Source organism: Salvelinus fontinalis, chromosome 12 (genome assembly GCF_029448725.1).
Source record: "Salvelinus fontinalis isolate EN_2023a chromosome 12, ASM2944872v1, whole genome shotgun sequence".
In the NCBI taxonomy this organism is placed as follows: Eukaryota; Metazoa; Chordata; class Actinopteri; order Salmoniformes; family Salmonidae; genus Salvelinus; species Salvelinus fontinalis.
Window position 1 is genome coordinate 7,342,890 of NC_074676.1, and position 24,326 is coordinate 7,367,215.

Below are 24,326 nucleotides of genomic sequence, written 5' to 3' on the forward strand. Positions count from 1 at the left end.
TGTAAGAGCGTATATTCCCTTTATCAAATAAATACATTTCAAATATATTTCTCTAACAATTTAGGGAAGAATAAAGACTTGGTTTTAACAAAAATATTTTTTTGTGTGGGGAGAAGCTGTGGACATAAAAGTTTCCAGGCTAAAAGGGCTTGTTCGTGAAATTTAGACTGTTTGATGGGTCATTTTACTGGAGAATAGTTGCACACTCTACAACATTTGAATAACACCCAATTTCTTAAAAATGACAATGCATATTGTGACATTTCAAGAATGACGTAGATAGGCTACTTTTTAGTCTAATGTCACATTCAAAACAACTGGGATCTCAGAAATTCCGACTTCTGACTTCAATCGGTTCAAGACAACTGGGAACTCGAAAAAATAAAGGTCGAACCATAACGACAGTGATCTTAATGGTCGGCAAATCTGAGCTCTTGAAAGAAGCCACAGTTCCCGAGTTGTGCTGTTTTTTTTCTCCGAGTTCTGTTGTTTTGGACGCACTGACGTCGGGAATTTCCGAGATCCCAGTTGTCTTGAACGCACCATTATTCTCCAGCACGAAGCAGTAGACAGTGTACGTCTAGCTAGCTAGCTACTTTTCGTACCTGATATCGCTGGCTGCCTCACGCTTCCAAATTAGCTTTTATTTTCAAGATTTTACATTTCTTCTTTGGTGGCCACCCAACCAATAAATCTGAAGTTCTTTTAGTGAAGGTAAGTTTGCAATTCCTTACAAATTCGCATAATTCTCTCCAAAATGGCTGCCCGATGCAAGCTAGCTAGTCTCGCCAGCTGATTAACGTTACTGCATAAAATGGCGTCGTGATGGAATAACATGGTCATGTTTTAATGCTGCCATGCGGTTACCGGCGTTTTGTCGACAAATATTCTAACATTACGAACATCTTTGTTATAAACAAATTAATGACATGACCAGCAGTTGAACACAATATACAGAACATGACACTTCCTACTAGCTAACTAACTCGCGGCTACGTTCAATGTATACTGGGTAGTTTACGTTTTGAGGTAGCATGAGCTATTGTTAGTTAGCTAGCTAATATCACAAATTTCTGATATCACGTTACCAAAGCGAATACATACCTATTTTATAATTTTTCAACATAATATAGCCACCTGGCAGATGTGGCATATCAAGAAGCTGATTAAACACCATAATCATTACACAAGTACACCTTGTGTTGGGGACAAAAGGCCACTCTAAAATGTGCAATTTAGTCACACAACACAATGCCACAGATGTCTCAATTTTTGAAGGAGTGTGCAATTGGCATGCTGACTGCAGGAATGTCCACCATATCTGCTGCCATAGAATTGAACATAGATGTCTCTACCATAAGCCGCCTCCAATGTCTTTTTAGAAAATGAGGCACTATGTCCAACCGACCTCACAACCGCAGACCGCTTGTATGGCATGTGGGCGAGCGAGCGGTTTGCAGATGTCAACGTTGTTTACAGAATGCCCCATGGTGGCGGTGGGGTTATGGTATGGGCAGGTATAAGCTTCAGACAACGAACACAATTGCATTTTATCGATGGCAATTTGAATGAATAGAAATACCGTGACGAATTATGAGGCCCATTTTAATTTTCTATTTGTGACCAACAGATGCAGCTCTTTTCCCAGTAATTTTTAATCCATAGATTAGGGCCAAATTAAATGATTTCAGTTGACAGATTTCGTCATATGAACTGTAACTCAGTAAAATCAAGGAAATTGTTGCTTGTTGCGTTATATATATATATTTTTGTTCCGTATAATTGAAGTTAGCTACCTAGTCGTTGCACTTGACAAAGTCAACATTCGAATCCATCTTAGAATAGATCATAGATTGGTAACTAATGAAACTCATGATACTAATGTATGATCCATATCTTTCTCTCCTACAGCACTGTGTTCCCCCACCCCTCCCTGTTATTATTATTCTTTTAAAGATTCATCTTTGTCAAGCCGCCAAAGTGGAGAGTGTGATTGCAGTAGGGGGTGCTTCTCGTTTCAGGTATGTTCTTCCCTCAATAGGAATCCTTTTAGATATTGAGGGGACAGTTCCAAACACACACACACTGGGGTTTCATCAAGCAGCATCCTCTTTGCTGTGTCACTTGTACTTCATACCCCACCCGTCATGGATCAGTATGCTGCTTTTCTGAAAATCAGTTCCCTGACTTCTTATAATGTCTGATATTGTTGCTATTACAACACAGTACAGCAATCCAACAGCATAGTCTCTGTCCCACAGATGACCAACCAGGTAATCTAGCAGCCTTGACTATCAAACTACACTACATGACCAAAAGTATGTGGACACTTGCTTGTCGAACATCTCATTTCAAAATCACAGGCATTAATATGGAGTTGGTCCCCCACTTTGCTGCTGTAACAGCCTCCACTCTGCTGGATAAGCTTTCCATTAGATGTTGGAACATTGCTGCAGGGATTTACTTCCATTCATCCACAAGAGCATCAGTGAGATTGGGCACTGATGTTGGTCCATTCATCCCAAAAATGTTTTAGGGGTTGAGGTCAGGGCTCTGTGCATGCCAGTCAAGGTCTTCCTCACCGATCTCGACAAACCGTTTATGTATGGACCTTGATTTGTGCACTGGCGCATTGTCATGCTGAAATAGCAAAGGGCCTTCCCCAAACTTTTGCCAAAATTGGAAGCACAGAATCGTATAGAATGTCATTGTATGCTGAACCATTAAGATTTCCGTTCACAGGAGCTAAGGGGCATAGCCCAAACCATGGAATCCAGCCCCATACCATTATTTCTCCTCCACCAAACTTTACAGTTGGCACTATGCCTTGGGGAAGGTAGCGTTCTCCTGGCATCCACCAAACCCAGGTCTGTCCATCGGGCTGCCAGATGGTGAAGCGTGATTCATCACTCGAGTCCAATGGCGGCAAGCTTTACACCACTCTAGCTGATGCTTGGCGTTGTGCATGGCGTTCTTAGGCTTGTGTGCGCCTGGTCGGCCATGGAAACCCATTTCATGACGCTCCTGAGGAACAGTTCTTGTGCTGACGTTGCTTCCAGAGGCAGTTTGGAACTCGGTGGTGAGTGTTGCATCCGAGGATAGACGCACACGGCGGTCCCTTTCTGTGAGCTTGTGTGGCCTACCATTTTGCGGCTGAGCCGTTCATGCTCCTAGACGTTTCCACTTCACAATAAGAACACTTACACGGAACCCAAACCGGCTGCGCCCGTGCAACATCGTGCAAAAATGTATTTTGTCCCCCCACACCAAACACGATCATGACACGCAGGTTAAACTATCAAAACAAACTCTGAATTGATGACATTCGTTTGGGGACAGGTCGAAAAGCATTAAACATTTATGGCAATTTAGCTAGTTTGCTTGCACTTGCTAGCTAATTTGTACTATTTAGCTAGCTTGCTGTTGCTAGCTAATTTGTCCTGGGATATAAACATTAGGTTGTTATTTTACCTGAAATGCACAAGGTCCTCTACTCCGACAATTAATCCACACATAAAACTGTCAACCGAATCGTTTCTAGTCATCTCTCCTCCTTCCAGGCTTTTTCATCTTTGAATTTATATGGTGATTGGCATCTACGCTTTCATAGTATTACCACGACAACCGGCAACACAGTTCGTCTTTCAATCACCCACGTGGGTATAACCAATGAGGAGATGGCACGTGGGTACCTGCTTCTGTAAGCCAATGAGGACATGGGAGAGGCAGGACTTGCAGCGCGATCTGCGTCAGAAATAGGAATGACTTCTATTTTAGCCCTTGGCAACGCAGACGCTCGCGAGCAGTGTGGGTGCAATAATTGAATAGCATAGATTCCTACATTTATTTTTGCAATGCTCACGCACGCGATGCGATCATTGTAGTCAGGGTATTAGAGTTGATCGGGGCAGCTCTAGCAGGGCAGAAATTGGACGAACAGACTTGTTGGGAAGGTGGCTTCCTGTGACGGTGCCACATTAAGCCTTTGAGCTCTTCAGTAAGGTCATTATACTGCCAATGTTTGTCTATGGAGATAGCAAATCAAACTTTATTCGTCACATGTGCCGAATACAACAAGTATAGGCCTTGCCGTGAAATGCTTACTTAGAAGCCCTTAACCAATAGTGCAGTTCAAGAAGCGTTTAGTCTATTTGGCAAATCTTTTCTTAAGTAAAAAATAACAATAAAAGTAACACAATAACAGGGCTATATACAGGGGGTACCGGTACCGAGTCAGTGTGTGGGGGTACAGGTTAGTTGAGGTAATTTGTGCATGTAGGTAGGGGTGAAGTGACTATGCATAGATAATATGTAAATAGTCAATGTAAATAGTCCTGTGGCGATTTTATTAATTGTTCAGCAGTCTTATGGCTTGGGGGTAGATGCTGTTGAGGAGCCTTTTGGTCCTAGCTTTGGCACTCCGGTACCGTGAGAAAACAGTTGAAAATGTTTAGGGCTTTCCTCTGACACCGCCTATTAAATAGGTCCTTGATGGCAGGAAGCTTGGCCCCAGTGATGTACTGGGCTGTACGCACTACCCTCTGTAGTGCCTTGCGGGCAGATGCCGACCAGTTGCCATACCAGGCGACGATGCAACCGGTCAGGATGCTCTCGATGGTGCAGCTGTAGAACCTTTTGAGGATCTGTGGAAAATGCCAAATATTTTCAGTCTCCTGAGGGGGAAAAGGTTTTGTCGTCCCCTCTTCATGGCCGTCTTGGTATGTTTTGACCTTGATAGTTAATTGGTGATGTGAACACCAAGGAACTTGAAACTTTCGACCCGCTCCACTACAGCCCCGTCGATGTCAATGGGGGCCTGTTTGGCACGCCTTTTCCAGTAGTCCACGATCAGCACCTTTGTCTTGCTCACATTGAGGGGGAGGTTGTTGCCCTGGAACCACACTGCCAGTTCTCTGACCTCCTCCCTATAGGCCGTCTCGTCGATGTCAGCAAACTTAATGATGGTGTTGGAGTCGTGTTTGGCCACACAGTCATTGGTGAACAGGGAGTACAGGAGGGGACTAAGTACACACCCCTGAGGGGCTCCAGTGTTAAGGATCAGCGTGGCAGACATGTTGTTGCCTACTCTTACCACCTGGGGCGGCCCGACAGGAAGTCCAGGATCCAATTGCAGAGGGAGGGGTTTTGTCCCAGAGTGCTTAGCTTAGTGATGAGCTTCGTGGGTGCTATGGTGTTGAACGCTGAGCTGTAGTCAATGAACAGCATTCTCACATAGGTGTTCCTCTTGTCCAGGTGGGAAGGGGCAGTGTGGATTGAGATTGGGTCATCTGTGGATCTGTTGGGGATGTATGCGAATTGGAGTGGGTCTAGCGTGTCCGGGAGAATGCTGTTGATGTGAGCCATGACCAGCCTTTCAAAGCACTTCATGGCTACCAATGTGAGTGCTACGGGGCGGTAATCATTTAGGCAGGTTACCTTCGCTTCCTTAGGCACAGGGACTATGGTGGTCTGCTTGAAATATGTAGATATTACAGACTCGGTCAGGGAGAGGTTTAAATTGTCAGTGAAGACACTTGCCAGTTGGTCCGCGCATGCTTTGAGTACACGTCCTGGTAATCCATCTGGCCCAGCGGCTTTGTGAATGTTGACCTGTTTTAAAGGTTTTGTTCAAATTGGCTACCGAGATCGTTATCACACAGTCATCCAGAACAGCTGGTGTTCTTGTGCATGCTTCAGTGTGGCTTGTCTTGAAGTGAGCAGAAAAGGCATTTAGCTCGTCTGGTAGGCTTGTGTCACTGGGCAGCTCGCGTCTGGGTTTCCCTTTTTAATCCGTAATAGTGTTCAAGCCCTGCCACATCCGATGAGCGTCATAGCCGGTGTAGTAGTATTCAATCCTAATCTTGTATTGACACTTTGTTTGTCTGAGGGCATAGTGGTATTTCTTATAAGCATCCGGATTAGTCTCCCGCTCTAGCCTTTAGCTCGATTCGGATGTTGCCTGTAATGCATGGCTTCTGGTTGGGATATGTATGTACGGTCACTGTGGGGACGACGTCGTCGATGCACTTATTGATGAAGCCGATGACTGAGGTGGTATACTCCTAAATGCCATTGGATGAATCCCGGAACATATTCCAGTCTGTGCTAGCAAAGCAGTCCTTTAGTGTAGAATCCGTCATCTGACCACTTCCATATTGAGCGAGTCACTGGTACTTCCTGATTTTAGTTTTTGCTTGTAAGCAGGCATCGGGAGGATATAATTGTGGTTAGATTTGCCAAATGGAGGGCGGGGGAGAGCTTTGTATGCATCTCTGTGTGTGGAGTAAAGGTGGTGTAGGATTATTTTTTTTCTTCTCTGGTTGCACATGTGACATGCTGGTAAAAATGTGTTAAAACTGATTTAAGTTTGCCTGCATTACAGTCCCCGGCCACTGGGTGAGCATTTTCTTCTTTGCATATGGCCTTAAAGAGTTGGTTGAGAGCGGTCTTAGTGCCAGCTTCGTTCTGTTGTGGTAAATATACGGCTACGAATAATATAGATGAGAACTCTTGGTAGATAGTGTGGTATACAGCTTATCATAAGGTACTCTACCTCAGGCGAGCAATATCTCGAGACTTCTTTAATATTAGACATCGCGCGCCAGCTGTTATTTACAAATAGACGCACACCCCCACCCTTCGTCTTATCAGACATAGCTTCTCTGTTCTACCGGTGCATGGAAAATCCCGCCAGCTCTATATTATCCGCAATGTCTCGGTGAAACATAAGATCTTACAGTTTTTAATATCCCGGTGTTAGGATGATCTTAATCGTAGATCATCAATTTCTATTTTTCAATAAGTGAACGTTAGCAAGAAGAACGAATGGTAGTGGGAGTTTACTCAAAGGCAGCCCCATCTGCGGCCTCTTTTCCTGCGTCTTTTCTTCAAGCAAATTACGGGTTCTGTTCTGGGCCTTTTCCAGTGAAAGCAGTATATCCTTCTCGTCCAGAAGTTATTTTCGGTCATGAGTGACAGTAGCAGCAACATTATGTACAAAATAAGTTATGCAATTTTTTTTTTACAAAATAGCACAATTGGTTGGGAGAATGTAAAACGTCAGCCATGTTCTTCGGCGCCATCTTTTGCAGTGTGTTCGATTTTTATACACCTGTCCGCAACAATAGCCAAATCCACTAATTTGACGGGGTGTCCATGTACTTCTGAGTGTGTATATAGTGTATCTACGAAACTAGCACATGTCACTTGACATTGATGTTATCCAGAGGCTTTAGGGTCAGGTCAGGATGCAGTCAAACCACATTCACATTGAAAGCCGTGGCTCAAAAAATTGCTAAAGCTGACACTGTATAACATAAAATAGAATCAACTGTGATTTGGCCAAATATGGAGAATATTTGTGTTCAATGGGCCCTTTGTTAAGAATGGTGCAATGGTATGTGGGTGGGTGCCACTTTAATGTCCTGAGCACCAACAATGTACCAGGCACCATTGATTTAGTAAGGGGTTTTAGCTACAGTATTAGGTTTGGTAAATGTACTGCTGCAATGAGTAGGCCTACTCCTACTCTGAATGTGCAATGTTTTTCTTCCTCTATATTTTGGAGATGGTAATCAGCAACGTTTATCAATAAAGATTTCAGCGGTCACTTTTTCACCTGCCACTACCATTTCGGATGTACTGATTTCTAATTCTGCACCAGAGCCTGACTTTTTTGGATAACGGTGAAACCAGGGATGGCAAGACTTAATTTCTCCCAATTTCCACCGTTGTTTCACAGTCAATATTGCAATGAATTGTTATGACATGGGAACATTTATTTGGGCTCACTTCCTTACCCACCCAGGAGTAGATTGACATCCAAAGAATATGATCTGCCTAATTTAATAATTAGTAATAACGTATGTACTTGCTTTCCATGAAGATTAAGACCGTGGATATTATGCAACACGAATGGCTTCAGCAAAGCAAAAACAAGGAAAAGTGGGTTACTCTTTATGCTCCAGATGTTGAATGTGAATAACTGCCATTGTTCTGGTCCACAGTGGCGATATCACTATGGTGATGGTAACACGGTCCGATGTCAGTCCATTGTGATTTGTCATGTCTTTATAGCTGATAGGCCTTTTTTGTACTGAACAAAAATATAAACTCAACATATAAGGTGTTGGCTTCATGAGCTGAAATAAAAGATCCCCGAAATTGTCCATACGCTCAAAGCGTAAGCGTATTTCTCTCAAATGTTGTGCACTAATTAGTTTACTTTTCTGTTGGTGAGCATTTATCCTTTGCCAAGATAATCCATCCACCTGATAGGTGTGTCATATCAAGAAGCGGATTAAAGAGCATGATCATTACACAAGTGCGCCTTGTACTGGGGACAAAAGGCCAGTCAATGTGCCGTTTTGGCAAACACAATGCCACAGATGCCTCATGTTTTGAGGGAGTGTGCAATTGGCATGTTGATTGTAGGAATGTCCACCAAAGCTGTTGCCAGAGACTTGAATGTTAATATCTCTAGCATAAGCTGCCTCCAACGTTTTAAAACTGTCCGCACAACCGCAGGCCACGTGTAACCACGCCAGCCCAGGACCTCCACATCCGGCTTCTTCACCTGCGGGATCATCTGAGACCAGCCAACAGGACAGCTGATACTGTGGGTTTGCACAACCAAAGAATTTCAGAAACCATATCAGGGAAGCTCATCTGTGTGCTCGTTGTCCTCACCAGGATTTTACCTGACTGCAGTTCAGCATCGTAACCAATTTCAGTAGGCAAAAGCTAACCTTCACTGGCACGCTGGGGAAGTGTGGTCTCCATGGATGAATCCCGGTTTCAACTGTTCCGGGCAGACATGGTGCCGTGTGGGCCAACGTTTTGATGATGTCAACGTTGTGAACAGAGTGCCCCATGGTGGGGTTATGGTATGGGCAGGCATAAGCTACGGACAAGGAACCCATTGCATTTTAATGATGGCAATTTGAATGCACAGAGATACCGTGACGGCATCCTGAGGCACATTTGCCACCATCGCCACTTTTTTCAGCATGATAATGCACAGCCCCAATGTCACAAGAATCTGGACACAATTCCTGGAAGCTGAAAATGTCCCAGTTCTACCATGGCCTGCATACTCACTAGACATGTCACTCATTGAGCATGTTTGGGATGCTCTGGATCAAAGTGGACGACAGTTCCCGCCAATATCCAGCATCTTCGCACAGCCATTGAAGAGGAGTGGGACAACATTCCACGGGCCACAATCAACAGCCTGATCAACTCTGCGAAGTAGATGTCGCGCTGCATGAGGCAAATGGTAGTCACTAGATACTGACAGGTTTTCTGATCCACGCCCTTTTTTTTTATATATATATATCTGTGACCACAGATGCATATCTATATTCACAATCATGTGAAATCCATAGATTAGTGCCTAATTTTATTTCAATTAACTGATGTCCTTATATGAACTGTAAATCTTGTTTATTTTTGTTCAGTGTATATCCAGATTTGTCTTGACAGTAGCTTTAGCTTGAAGTAGGCTATAGTCCTAGATGAATAGATGTCAACAGAGCCTTGTATGCAAATTATAAGGTTATAAGGCTCTGGGTAACAATGTGTTGACTAATCTTGTGGAACCAACCATATGTTGCTTAAATCAATCAACACTTTTTAGCTCTCACTTACAGTACATGAATGACCTATGGAGGGGAGTGTAAAACTGTGATCAACTCTTTCAATTAGTTAAACATATACAATTCCTATGCAATGCTCTTGCATATTCAAAGTTGTTCTCCGTTTACCCTAACAGTGCTTCTTCGGGGGGAGGTGTTGGTAGGGGTGCACCTCAGCACTATCCCAAGACTGTCGGCAACAGGTAGGTCTTCCACACAGGCATGATTCCCAGAAATCAAGGGATCCACAAATAATAAATACTGTGAACCGGAGTCATCTGCCCTGTTTCAGCTAAAAGGCATTTTTTGTATGTGAACTATCTGAGTGGAATTGATGCTCTAGAATGATAAACGTCATTCTCAGTTTATTTGTTCTCCAGCATTGCAGATGTGATTTGCTGTCACCTGTATGTAGTACTGGTGGTGTATGATCACTTAGTGCCGTAGCTAAACAACGTCTCCTTTCTGTTACTCCAGCGAGTTCCTGGGGAAAACCCCCGGGCACAGCGCTCCGAAATGGGTTCCTTCACGAAGCACTAGACGAGATGCCAACTCCAGCAACGAAAAAGAGCGACACGATGCAATCTTCAGGAAAGTGAGAGGGTAAGTGTCAAGAAACACAATTTGGTCACAAATTGGTTTAAGCTCTATTTCCTCAAATGTTCTCAATGTGTTTGGTTTTATGCTCTGTGCCCTTGCCGCCTGCATGAGCACATGCTCCTCTGTCAGATGTTTACAAGAGCAGACCACTGTAACTTTATATGGCTAACAAGCAAAGCTTGTTGATTTCCCAACCCCTCTTGATTATGCATGTACCCCTGACTTGACATTTCCCTGTTCTCTGTCCTCTCTCCCCGCACTTCCTTTTCCTCTTTAGCATACTCAACAAGCTCACGCCTGAGAAGTTTGACAAGCTATGCCTTGAGCTGCTGAATGTGGGCGTAGATACAAAACTCGTCCTTAAAGCGATCATCTTGCTGGTAAGTAATCCTCTTATTTTTTTTCCTGTTAACCGTGTCTGCTCTTTGCAAATGTAATCTATAATTTCCTGGCATCCTCCATGTATAACTGATGCTTTAATGGATTAAAATATATATATATTTTCCTCTCTCCTCCCTCCCATCTAGATTGTAGACAAAGCCCTAGAAGAGCCGAAGTATAGCTCACTCTATGCGCAGCTATGTCTGCGTTTGGCAGAGGACGCACCAAACTTTGATGGCCCTTCGCCCGAGATCCAAACATCCCAAAAGCAGAGCACTGTAAGCATCAAGTTTAGATAGTTTTCATTTTCTGCAGGGTTATGTCTTTTAATCTGGTTGTATGGTAATCTCTATGTGCTGTACGATAGTGTAGAACCAACTCTGGTCTTCTCTTTATGTCCCAAGTGCCTGTATAGAATGTCACTGGTTCTGATGTTCAATCTCAAATGTTTTCCTGATTTTGCAGACCTTCAGGAGACTTCTAATTTCCAAGCTTCAAGATGAATTTGAAAACCGCAGCAGAAATGTTGAAAGTGAGTACTACTACTCCCCTACGCGGCTCTTTTGGGACAAGGCCCACCACAAGTCCGCTCCTTGACTCCCTATTGTACTTGTACTAACTTGATGTTCTCCTTCTACCAGTCTATGACAAACATGACAACCCGCTTACTTCTGAGGAGGAGGAGCAGCGTGCCATTGCCAAGATCAAGATGCTTGGCAACATTAAATTCATCTCGGAACTTGGCAAACTCGACCTCATCCATGAATCTATCCTTCATAAGTGCATCAAAACAGTATGTTCAACCATTTCAGTGTAGTTATTTTGGATTTAGTTTTGTATAACTTTTTATCGTTGTTTGCAACTTAAGATACAACTTTGTCTAGTTGAGTTCTGCTTTGCAATCTTCATAGTTTTCACTTTTCTACTGGCACAGGTCCCTAATATGCCACTTGTATAACACCATCATCCCCCTCTCCCTAGCTTTTGGAAAAGAAGAAGAGAGTCCAACTCAAGGATATGGGGGAGGATCTGGAGTGCCTCTGTCAGATAATGAGAACAGTGGGGCCTAGACTCGACCATGAAAAAGCTAAGGTACATTCTCTTGTTCCTAGCAGTCTTGTCTGCTGTCATCCCTACGGCCTGTATTTCTTTCTCTGTCAAGATACCACTGTTCATCTCTCCCCCAGTTTGAAATGTATCAGTACTTTGGCCAAATACGCCGGCTGTTTGAGAATGTGTCCATCTCCTAACACCACTGTCCATCTCTGCCCTACAGTCTTTAATGGACCAGTACTTTGGCCGTATGTTATCCTTAATGAACAACAAGGAATTGCCCGCCAGGATCCGCTTCCTGCTGCAGGACACGGTAGAGCTGCGAGACAACAACTGGGTCCCCCGCAAAGCTTTCATCGACAACGGACCAAAGACCATCAACCAGATCCGTCAGGAGGCAGTGAAAGTGAGTCAGTGGAGAGAACTGGAATTATGGCCTGTTTATCTCATCCTTTCTCTTTGCCGCATCCTCAAAAGGAGGAGAGACCTTGGACCTTCTCATCCAATACAGTTGAGAAGTAGGCGAGGAAAGAGGACATGAGGAATTAAGGAAAGACCAATTGAGAACGAGCCTGTGTATATCACCATCTAAGTCAAAGTAGCATCTTTGAACCTGTGATGCCCTACCTGTGGCTTCTTAGGCCAAGCTTATTGGTACAGCAACCCTATGCTTGTTTATAACTGGAGCTTCCTGACAACCCCTCCAGGTCTCTCTTTTTTTTCTTCTCCAAAGTAACTCTCACTTATTACACAACAGAGAAAATGCCTTCACACATCTACTAATGGAAGCATGTGATTATTCAGGAGTTGCTCAGTGTATCTAAGAGTGATGAGGGGCAGAGAATGCACATGGCTATATAACTAGCAGCATACCACCCTGCATACCACTACTGGCTTGCTTCTGAAGCTAAGCAGGGTTGGTCCTGGTCAGGCCCTGGATGGGAGACCAGATGCTGCTGGAAGTGGTGTTGGAGGGCCAGTAGGAGGCACTCTTTCCTCTGGTCTAAAACATATCCCAATGCCCCAGGGCAGTGATTGGGGACACTGCCCTGTGTAGGGTGCCGTCTTTCGGATGGGACGTTAAACGGGTGTCCTGACTCTCTGAGGTCATTAAAGATCCCATGGCACTTATCGTAAGAGTAGGGGTGTTAACCCCGGTGTCCTGGCTAAATTCCCAATCTGGCCCTCAAACCATCATGGTCACCTAATAATCCCCAGTTTACAATTGGCTCATTCATCCCCCTCCTCTCCCCTGTAACTATTCCCCAGGTCGTTGCTGCAAATGAGAACGTGTTCTCAGTCAACTTACCTGGTAAAATAACGGTAAAATAAATAAAAACTACAACATCAAGAACCAACAAATAGGATGTATTTTTAGGGCCCTTTTGAGCACTATTCACTGGAGTGTGTTTTTGTCTCCCCAGGATTTGGGTGTTTTCATCCCAGCGACCATGGCTCAGGGAATGAGGATGGACTTCTTCCTGGAAGGCCCTTTTATGCCAAACCGGATGAAAATGGAGACTCTCGGGGGATTGGCTGACATGTTTGGACAAATGCCAGGTAGGCATGGGCGTAGGTTTGTCCATCTGCCTGTCTAGGTCTCGTCCATTAACCACTTGTCTGCCAGCATGTTTGAGGGGTTCATTTATCACAAAATGAGTAGTTATTTGGGAAGTAACACGATTTTGGTGGCCAGTGTTTCTACCCAGTCTGACTAATACAGTCTACTTCAAACACGCTCTGTGACTTAGAAAATGTGACAGCCAGATGTACATTTTCACTCCTCTCTAACCTGTCTCCTCAGGTGGTGGGATAGGGACGGGCCCGGGGGTCATTCAGGACAGGTTCTCTCCCACTCTGGGACGTCATCGCTCCAACCCGCTCTTCAACGTCAACGGACATAACGGCCACAACACTGCCCCCCAACCACAGTCTCCGTTTGAAATTGGAGCCAACAAATCTTTTATCAAGTCCAACCAGGTAAATAACTGGATTTGATTTGATTCAATGCAATTTTACATTTTTAATAACGAGAGCATTTTGGCCATTAATGGTTTAGTAAACTTGCAGCATGTGTGCGCAACAGAGATGAGCTGTCCTTTCTTCCTGCTTGTGGAAAGGAAACGTGTCTCTTCCCGCCAGCGCCACCAATTTATGTTTCTTGTCTGGTCTGTTTTAAAGGTTCAGAATCAGCATTTCCAGAACCAGAACCACCAGAGCCAGCAACAGCAGGTCCAGTCCAACAAGGACATGCCTCCACGTTTCAGCAAGAAGGGACAACTGAACCTAGAAGAGGTACATTAACCCACTCCAGTCCCCACCAGTCTGGACACTAGTGCTGAGCGATTAGGGCTTTTTGAGATTTGTTTGACTGAACAAAAAATAATCACAATTTCGGGTTTCAATAATAAAAAATAAAAAAACATTAACTGCATTGAATGAGATGAATGCTGTAACACAGAATAAAACAATTAATACAAGTCCCATGATGGTAGTGACTGCCCATGGCTGTTTATCACTTACTAACCATCAGTTATTCACATTAATTTAATAAAATATTTTGGTCATTGTGTATAATCTCTATAGAGCTGCTACCTATGTTGTCTGACAAAATCACAATTTTAGTAGGTCTTCAAAGTATATATATAAAAATAATACTTTTATGAATGCTGAATACCAATACCTCACGAAGCAACTGCTTTATATTTATCCCCTTTTGATTGCGCGTTCTTCTCTTACATAGCAGGCGTAAAAGAAACGCAGACCGGACAAATCAAATGTATTTATATAGCCCTTCTTACATCAGCTGAAATATCAAAGTACTGTACAGAAACCCAGCCTAAAACCCCAAACAGCAAGCAATGCAGGTGTAGAAGCACGGTGGCTAGGAAAAACTCCCTAGAAAGGCCAAAACCTAGGAAGAAACCAGGCTATGAGGGGTTGCCAGTCCTCTTCTGGCTGTGCCGGGTGGAGATTATAACAGAACATGGCCAAGATGTTCAAATGTTCATAAATGACCAGCATGGTCAAATAATAATAATCACAGTAGTTGCCGAGGGTGCAACAAGTCAGCTCCTCAGGAGTAAATGTCAGTTGGCTTTTCATAGCCGATCATTGAGAGTATCTCTACCGCTCCTGCTGTCTCTAGAGAGTTGAAAACAGCAGGTCTGGGACAGGTAGCACGTCCGGTGAACAGGTCAGGGTTCCATAGCAGCAGGCAGAACAGTTGAAACTGGAGCAGCAGCATGGCCAGGTGGACTGGGGACAGCAAGGAGTCATCATGCCAGGTAGTCCTGAGGCATGGTCCTAGGGCTCAGGTCCTCCGAGAGAAAGAAAGAAAGAATTAGAGAGAGCATACTTAAATTCACACAGGACACCGGATAAGACAGGAGAAATACTCCAGATATAACAGACTGACCCTAGCCCCCCGACACAAACTACGGCAGCATAAATACTGGAGGCTGAGACAGGAGGGTTCAGGAGACACTGTGGCCCCATCCGATGAAGTACTACATTTGACAGTTCGGACATGATCTGATTTATCTATAGAGAAAATGCAGTGCACCTTGCATTGAGCTCACAAAACAAACAAAAAACTGAACGAAATGGAATTCAAATAATTGAACCGACCTCTGTCAATTAGTTGTTTTAAACACTGAAAAATAACTGACTAAGTCTGCAGTGTATCACCCATTGGGCTATAAAAGAGAAGCGAGAGGATCTTCTTGTATGGTCGTTATATAGTCTTGTATGTTTCTCATATTAAAATTGATGACTAAGCACAGAATGCATCCCTACACACAGAATATCAGAGTTCAGAGCGTGATGTCAGATATGTCACATCAGAATGAGTGCTTCATCCAATATCATGTCTGACAACTGTGAGCGGCCAGCCACATCCTCTAACCAGCCATTAGCATACTCTGCTGCTTCTCTCCGTTTGTTCTTTCTGTGCATCTCCCATCAGTTTTAAAATGTTATTTAGCCGTGATGGTGAGCTGGGGTTTGCAGACCGTGATGTGGTTTCTTACATTTGTTTAATTATTGGAGCGGCACTCAGCGCATACGTATTTTTTCATTTCGCCGGTAAGAACAGGCAAGCCAGTCTGACTAGGCTGAGTGCCACTGCCATATAGGAAAAACGGAGCACAGTGACAGTCATGCTTGTACCTTTACATTACTGAAAAGCTCAAGTTTCTAGCCCAAACCACCAACTATCTTTTCCCCCAAACATTCTGATTGGTTTCATCCTTCCAACTAAAAGTCCCTATTTGACATATCTCTTCACATTAGTATTTTGGACAAAACATTTTTTAAATCCAAATTTGAGTAAAGTCATGTCGGAAAAGCGACATCGAGAAGAACACGAGTGAATGCACAGCAGGAGTGAAGCCACTGTCCACAAAAGATGGTGAAGATCCAAGTCATACAAAGTCCTCATTGTTGAAAAATATAATTTGTCACTGAATAAAGACAACTTATCATTAGACCATATCCGGTATCAGCTAAAAATCCAGTATAGCCCATTTTACACCCCTGCTGGCTTACCCCTGGCTTACCCCTAGACAGTTTGTTTTGCATATCCTGGTGCACTTATTAGCCTGCTATCTTTTTTTCTTTTCTTTTTTATCTGCTAGCAACATGGCATTACAACTCTTTGGACACTTTAGTACCTACTTACCTGATTCGCCTTCATCACCGAGGTATAATAAGTACGCACCGAAACCACCAGCATGCTGTTCCTTTCTTGACATCAAAGCTGCAATGTGTTTAGTAGTTTACACTTTTCCACAAAGACAGTTTTATATGGAAAATAATCAGTCTACGTTGTCAGAGTTGTGGAAATTATATTGTGCAACCTTCACTTTAACCATTCATTTTATGAAGCATGTCTTACCTTCAAAGTAGCCTAGCCAAAATACAACCATAGAAATGTTGAGGGAATTATTTTATTAACACTTAATATGCCATTGAAACCAGAATTTCTCATGTTCTACTGGTTTTCGAATCAATGTTCCTTTTCTTGTCCAGCAGCCAAAGGCATAATCTTAGTCATATTGCAGTTGTAACCCATGCTAGTTGACGCATCTTTAGATCTCCACTGTATTTCTAACAAATATTTTCATCTGTCACATAACCGCTCGGCGTGCTGTGCACTTTTGAGAAGTGTTTTCCTCATACAGCCATGTGCGCATTGTTGAGTTTATAATATTTAGACATATGACTTTCTAAACGGTTTAAGCTAAAGGGTTTGATTTGTTGCATCAGCCTCACTTGCTTTTGAAAATATTTTTATGTGCAGTGGTCCCAGAACTGTTCCAGATTCTGTTTTGAACCGTGAACATATTTTTTTTATGGTCACGGACGACCGGACGACCTAAATTTCAAGCCCAGGAGGGAATTCATTTTATTAAGCCATAAAAAGTATTTGGTTGTAATTGTTATGTTGCACTATTTTATATGCTACATTTTTGTCTGATTCTCTATGGTAAAAAATATAGTAATGCATTTCATTTTGTAAAGTGGTTCCTTGTATCATACAATGACGTTAAAATGGTGTTACAAGTCTCTTGATCTTTTGGACAACTAAAAAAATCTGTCCTACTTGTCCAAAGGACAAGTGGTAAAAAAAAAGAGTTTGTCAAGTCTTGCCTTTTCTATTGTACAGTAAAAAGTATGAAGTTACATTTAATGTCTTGTATTGAGTAGAGGTGTGAATATCAGGGACACTGTTTTTGTGCAGCACATGTGCAGAACGTATAGAAAAGGGGAACAGGCATCCTGGGGAGGGGTGGCCGGGGCATATCCTGTGGTGTGACGATACTTCTCGGTATCGTGATACTTGACATGGTATCACATAGTTATTAAAATGTTCACGTGTTTCCATTCTAACGATTTTTTTTGTCACCTTTTTTTGGGCCCTCACCAGTTTGCATCCCTGTATGATCATGCCCTGTGACGATAAAAATTCTGGGGGGGGGAAACCTACTGCCAGTCTTGTCTCCTACTTCCTGCTCTCCTATGCTACACCTCTTCTCTCTACAACTGGTATCTGGTCTGTTGACTGATTATGAGATATGAGGGCATGATATTCTGCTGTTCTCAGAATATCTTTCTTTCCAAGACACCTTGCTAACCATTCTGCTACTGTCCGTCCCCCCCCCCGTCCCCCCCCCCCCGTGTTGTAGATCAGCCTGAGACCAGCTCAGTCGTTCCTCCTGAATAAGAACCAGGTTCCCAAGCTGCAGCCCCAAATCCCCACCATGATCCCCCCCAGTGCCCAGCCCCCCCGCACCAACACCCCTCCATTGGGACAGGTAAGGGATCAGCAGAGCACACCCCACTTCACCTATTTAACCCCCCAACCAGGGTTGGGGTCGATTCCATTTCAATTCTGGAAGAAAACTGACATTCAAATTATTCCCAATGCTGTTCAATGAAGAAAATTTGAATGTCAGTTAACTTCTTAAAATGGAATTGACCCCAACTCTGATTCCAACTGGGCTTTTGAGGGCTTGCCATGTTTGTTGTTCCAGTGTAGTTCACCTCGCCTTCCCCCTTCTCCCCCAGTCTCCACAGCTCGGCCTCAAAAGCAACCCTCCTCCCATTCATGAGAAACCTCATAAGACCAGCAAGAAACCACCGCCGGCTAGGGAGGAGCTGCTGAAAATGACGGTAGACAACCATTTAGTACCGATGTGACTGAATTCTGGTATCACTACTCTTTGTTATCAAAATATATATTATTGGCACCGATACACCATGCAACACTAAACAAGGCTCACTTTTCACTCTCCCCCCTCTTTAGGAGACTGTTGTAACGGAATACCTGAACAGCAAAAACATTGATGATGCTGTGAACGGTGTCAGAGAGATGAAGGCTCCCAAGCACTTCCTGCCGGAGATGCTGAGTAAGATCATTGTGGTGTCGCTGGACCGGTCAGATGAGGATAAGGAGCATGCCAGCACCCTCATACACACGCTACGCACAGAAGGCCTCGTTACCGGGGATAACTTCATGCAGGTATGTGTTTCTTCCACGCAATGTTTTTGACATTCATGTCAAATACTTTTGATGCGCTTGGTAAAGCTTTAGCATCTCACTAATGCATCATTAGCATCTCACATATGTCTTTGTCCTAACTTTATTTGTCTCTCTCCCTCCGTCCTCGCTTCCAAGGCTTTCCTCAACGTGCTTGACCAGTGCCCTAAGATCGAGGTGGACGTGCCGCTTGTGAAGTCCTACCTGGCCCAGTTTGCAGCCCTGGCCCTCATATCTGAGCTGGTGAGCGTGTCTGAGCTGGCCCACCCTCTGGAGAATGGAACCCACTTCCCCCTCTTCCTGCTCTGTCTGCAGCAGACTGCCAAGCTCACGGACAAGGAGTGGCTCACTGACCTCTTCCAACAGAGCAAGGTCAACATGCAGAAGATGCTACCTGGTAGGTTGACAACCCTCTCTCTCCACAGACTCCCTCTAAAGGCACTTTAGTGACTGAAATGGAAGGATTTCACTGTGATGTTAAATTTGTCATGTGATGACATCTCATAATCATTAGACTAAAGGCACTTGATATCACGGATGACCAACGAAAGAGACTAATGATTACAATATCTGAACAGTATCAGCAGAGACTGCAGCACATTCATCTTCCGTGTCAGTGATGCTATGGCTAATCTGACCTGTCTGTCTGTTCTGGTCCTCCAGAGATTGACCAGAACAAGGACCGCATGTTGGAGATCCTGGAGGGTAAGGGCCTGAGCTTCCTGTTCCCCCTGTTGAAGCTTGAGAAGGACCTGCTGCTGCAGATCAAGGCAGACCCCTCACCGCAGGCCATCTACAAGTGGATCAAAGACAACATCTCCCCCAAGCTCCACACCGATAAGGGTTTTGTCAACATCCTCATGACCAGGTAGGTACTGAACCTCCAGGATGGAGACCACTTTTTATTTAAAAAAATTGTCGCTCCTTTTTCTCCAATTTCGTGATATCCCGTTGGTAGTTAGTCTTGTCCCATTGCTGCAACTCCCGTACGGATTCGGGAGAGGCGAAGGTCGAGAGCAATGCTTCTTGACACTCTGCTTGCTTAAACTGTAAGCCAGCCGTACCAATGGGTCGGAGGAAACACTGTACAGCTGGCGAGCCAAAGTCAGCGTGCATGCGCCCGGCCGCCAGAGCGCGATGGGACAAGAACATTACTGCTGGCCAAACCCTCCCCTAACCCAGACGAAGCTGGGCCAATTGTGCACCGCCTCATGGGTCTCCCGGTCTCGGTCGGCTGCTTCACAGCCCGGGTTCGGACCTGGATCTGTAGCGATGCAGTGCCTTAGACCGCTGTGCCACTCGGGAGGCCCGGAGATTACTTTTGAAATCTTATGTAGACTGCTTATAGTTGAATAAAGGTATTCATTCAAGGCTTGAGACCAATATGACAGTCTAGACTGTACTTGTCACAATATAGAATCACCCTTTCAGTCTATTTTTGCACAATATTTCATGCACACCGGGGTGGGTGAAGACACAAACTAATGGAATGTGTAAAATACACTTTTGGGAGCATTCATTAGTATATCTATTTTACACTGCTCTTACTGTTGCTACCCACACTTCCCCTCTCCTCCCAGTTTCTTGCAGTACATCTCAGGGGAGCTGTGTTGTGTGGAGGAGGAGGGCAGTGGTGGAGAGGAGCAGGCGGCGGGGCCCTCCAAAGAGCAGCTGGACCAAGAGAAGCAGCTGCTGCTGGCCTTCAAACCCGTCATGCAGAAGTTCCTACACGACCAGCCCCAGCTGCAGGTCTCAGCCCTGTACGCCCTGCAGGTGCACTGCCACGCCAGCCACTTTCCCAAAGGTTGGTTTACTGCCCCACGCCACTTGCCAGGCTGTCATTGAAACTAATAATTTGGTGGAAACCTATTAACTTTTGCTTCAGTTGTCAAGATTTGTATCTATTTGATAGTTTTTGGACATGCGAGTAGGATATTCTTCTATGTCGACTTCATTGCTACTGTGTGTAGTTGTTTTAGTGTTGTGTGTGTTTATTTCAGGTATGCTGCTGCGCTACTATGTCCACTTCTACGACATGGAGATCATTGAAGAAGAAGCCTTCCTTGCATGGAAAGAAGATATTACCCAAGAATTCCCTGGAAAGGGAAAAGCTTTATTCCAGGTATTTTTTGTTGAGAAATCTGTCACAGTTGACCAAATGGTAGCTTATACACTTAAACATGTGTACCCAGTCCTTTATTCTTTCGTGAGTAAATCATGACAATTGTGCTCGCAACCACAACAGGGTTGCGCTCAGTATGTGGAAAGCATTTGGAAACCGAGTGGTAGCCTCCTACCTGACTTGTTCAATAACAACACATATTTTTGCTTAACATTCTGCCCTATTTAACATGACCCCGTATAACACTCTCCCCTGTTAGGTCAACCAGTTGCTAACCCTCTACCTCTCTCCCCTGTTAGGTCAACCAGTGGCTAACCTGGCTGGAAACAGCTGAGGAAGAGGAGTCAGAAGAAGAGGCTGACTGAGAAACCAACCAGAACTGTCAGGCACCATAGAGAGTAGAGAAACATACAGTACAGCTATCTATCTATTACCACCCTAATCTCCCCTTTAACTAACCACTGCCAGAGACTGCTTTTGTCCTGCAATAATTAGCCAAGCATGTTATCATGGCATAGTAGTTAACCATCGAGCTCTGTATAGGCACTGAAGCCTCCCCTGTATTATAGACTGAGAAATACGTTCCCTTTCACCTTTATTTTAACGGTTGATTTGTTTTAGGTCCCTGTCCTGTTTCTGCAATATGAATTTAATGTAGCCTATGGACTGTCTCAAACCACATCTGTACTTTCTTTGTTTTGCTCCTACTGTAACCACGTAGTTAGTTTTGCCACATTAACTGACTGACAACTATTGCATTAACATGATTTGTTATCCCCTTTGAAGAAAATGTTTATTTGACACCTGTTTTAGCCTTAGGGTATGCAAAAAAATATGTCCAATCGAGAGAGTAAGTCAACAGAACCATGGTCTTTGTGTGCTTGGTCAACTGAAGCTTGTCTGAAATCTTTGTTTTAAACCAAAGATCTCTTGGAATGCCCTGTTGCTGATAAGGAGCATGTTGCATTTTGTTTATGGGAATTCTATTCTTCCCACGCAAGGCTGTAGTGGTTGCAATACTCATTCTTCAAATTGTTACATAAAATCATAGACTGTACGTTAATCATTGGTGTGCTGCCGTAACGTTTCAAATGTTGCCTTTGTTTTTACCTCTTAGATGGGCTTTGTGTTTCATGTTGGGATACAGAATATCCTTTTTTTAGAGAAATGCCTATACAAGAAAGCCCAGCCCAATGCAGAAATGTTGATATAAATATCCTGGTCTACTAACACAATACAACCCCTGGATTGGACTTCCAACGAAGCTCGATCTGGTTTACTAGTGTGAAGGTCACCTTTTTAAAATTAATTGGATAACTTCTTACCCCCTTTTGCCTGTAATATTTGTCAAAGGTGGGGGTACAGGAATATATTTTCCCTAGGATATTGAGTTTGTACCGATATGTTTAAGTGAATTTTATACTGTCTTTTAATTGGCGAATAAAAGCAATCTAATTTTGATCGTCCCCTTGTATAGCGCATAAAGGCTTAACTTAACTTAAATCTGAATGAAATCTTCACTTTGCCCAACAAGATTAGCCAATGTGCTCACAAACCATGTGTATGAAGAAAGCAATGGATTTTGATCATGTTGTATTCAAGTGATGAGTATTGTGCACTGATATTGCATAACCGTCAATAAAGTCCAATACTTGAGCACTGACACATTTTTGTTGTCCTTTGAACTATTTTAATTCAAACTATTACATATTTCTTTACGAAAGTTGATAGTGTTTACTGTATTGGGAAATATGTGTGTTTTTGGTAATGACGTAAGGGTATGAGTTTTTGTGCTACAGGAACCAGTTTTTCTGTTTAAGCAATTGAGAAAAACAGTAGTACAGCCAGTCTTGGCAGAATTTTCAGGCGTTGTAATATGGAGATAGAGTAGTGCCAATATTATTGGAAATAGATGACAAGTCACAAATGTGTAATAATCCATACACAAACCTCTTGACACGTATATTTTTGTTCAATGCAAAAGGATTTGTAAATATGGATAAAGATTTGAGTAAATGTTCTCACATTTGCAAAGAAACATCGCAATGTGTAGACAAAAGCGCTGACAAACATCTTTCCAAAGTTTAAAATAAAATCATTGCATTGTGTAGGTATCCAATCATTTCAACACAACACTTTAGTGTTAAACTGTCGAAACAGCATTTGTGTATCATATCGCCATCAAATATTGACGATTATCAACAGTGTCAGGGGTTCAACCACATTTGTCATCATCATTCCAGTTGTCATAACTCATGAAGCGGCCATAGTCCACCCATATCACTGGTTCAGTCATATTTGTTATGTACTAGATAGGTAAGTGAATTCCCACAGATGTTTTATGTATTGGTGTCTATTAATAGGTGAGAGAACTATGTCAGTGTTAGTCTTCCCTGGTTAACCTAAGCTCTGAGTGATGGCTGAATTTAGACTGCTTCTACTTTAGCCTACAGCCCAGTCCCAAATCAACCACTAGCATCTAAACCCTGTGCTCAAATCTGAGAGGATTACATAGGTGTTGTCGTGACGATTATTTTATCAAATCAATTAACTATGTTTAATTAATCATGTAACAATTAACTCATTAGCAATCTTGGGGAACCATGGAAAAAGTTTTAGTGAGTTACCGTTTCCCGAATTAACTCTACAGATATAAATATATCGTTATACCAGTCAACCATTATTTATCATTATTACCTCAGTCTCATTCTGAACGTCGTTGACTTCAAATCTGCACCAACCCTAGTCTCCATGATGAATCAGCGATACAAAAATTGCCTTAATTATTTATTTACTGATTAACTAAATAATCACAAACACACACAGGATATATTATAAATTGGTTACTAACATGATGCAATGAAAAGTCCCTAGTGGACTAACCCGATATGACGGCTTGGTTACACAATGAAAGGGGGTGGGGAACGAAAGAACGGTAGGAGGAGAGACAAAGGAATTCAACTATCGTACATACAGTTGAATAATACGCTCATCGTAAATGTGGATATTTAGCACCCTATCAACCGCTCATTCGGATTTAGAAATGCAAAGTACATATTTACGCTTGTATATCTTTGTCATCGCTCTCTGGTGAAATCGCCCGATCAGTCTGTGGAGAGTAAAAGTCTCTGGTTGTCCACCAGAGATCACCATATCCTTTGTAGTTGTAGTAGGTTGGTCTCGGAGTATCTGTTACAACGGCTCTTCCAGAGGTGTACCACGTGGTGTTCAGCAGTCCTTGTCCTTCGCTCTGTTTGTTTAGAATAGATACCCTAGAGATACCTATAGAGGTGAGAGGATATTGTTATTTGTCTCTTGTCTTCGGTTGAGTTTCCTAGGCTAACAGTGCATAAACAGCTGCAGGCTGAATGTGCCTGTGCAGTCTTCGAGAGAGAGAGTTTCAGAGGGTCTCCACATTTTCTGGTCTGATAGAGATTTTCTTCTTCTCTGTTGAAAGTTTGAGAGTTTCTAACCATTTCGTACATTTCATCTC

At 43.3% G+C, this 24,326-nt stretch overlaps 1 protein-coding gene across 1 annotated transcript; it reads left to right on the forward strand.

Annotated features, from left to right (window-relative positions):
- Nucleotides 1-609: 609 nt before the first annotated feature.
- On the forward strand, nucleotides 610-22,498 carry LOC129866711 (eukaryotic translation initiation factor 4 gamma 2-like; the record flags this gene model as incomplete). The annotated part of the gene is made up of 21 exons (XM_055939542.1): nucleotides 610-714; nucleotides 1,912-2,021; nucleotides 9,773-9,838; nucleotides 10,113-10,238; nucleotides 10,513-10,615; nucleotides 10,763-10,894; nucleotides 11,082-11,148; nucleotides 11,258-11,409; nucleotides 11,598-11,708; nucleotides 11,893-12,075; nucleotides 13,094-13,229; nucleotides 13,474-13,649; nucleotides 13,851-13,964; nucleotides 17,858-17,986; nucleotides 18,240-18,344; nucleotides 18,478-18,693; nucleotides 18,850-19,108; nucleotides 19,375-19,579; nucleotides 20,292-20,515; nucleotides 20,712-20,833; nucleotides 21,133-22,498. Coding segments are annotated over 21 exons (2,907 nt in total), but the record flags the coding sequence as incomplete, so codon positions are not given.
- Nucleotides 22,499-24,326: the final 1,828 nt, after the last annotated feature.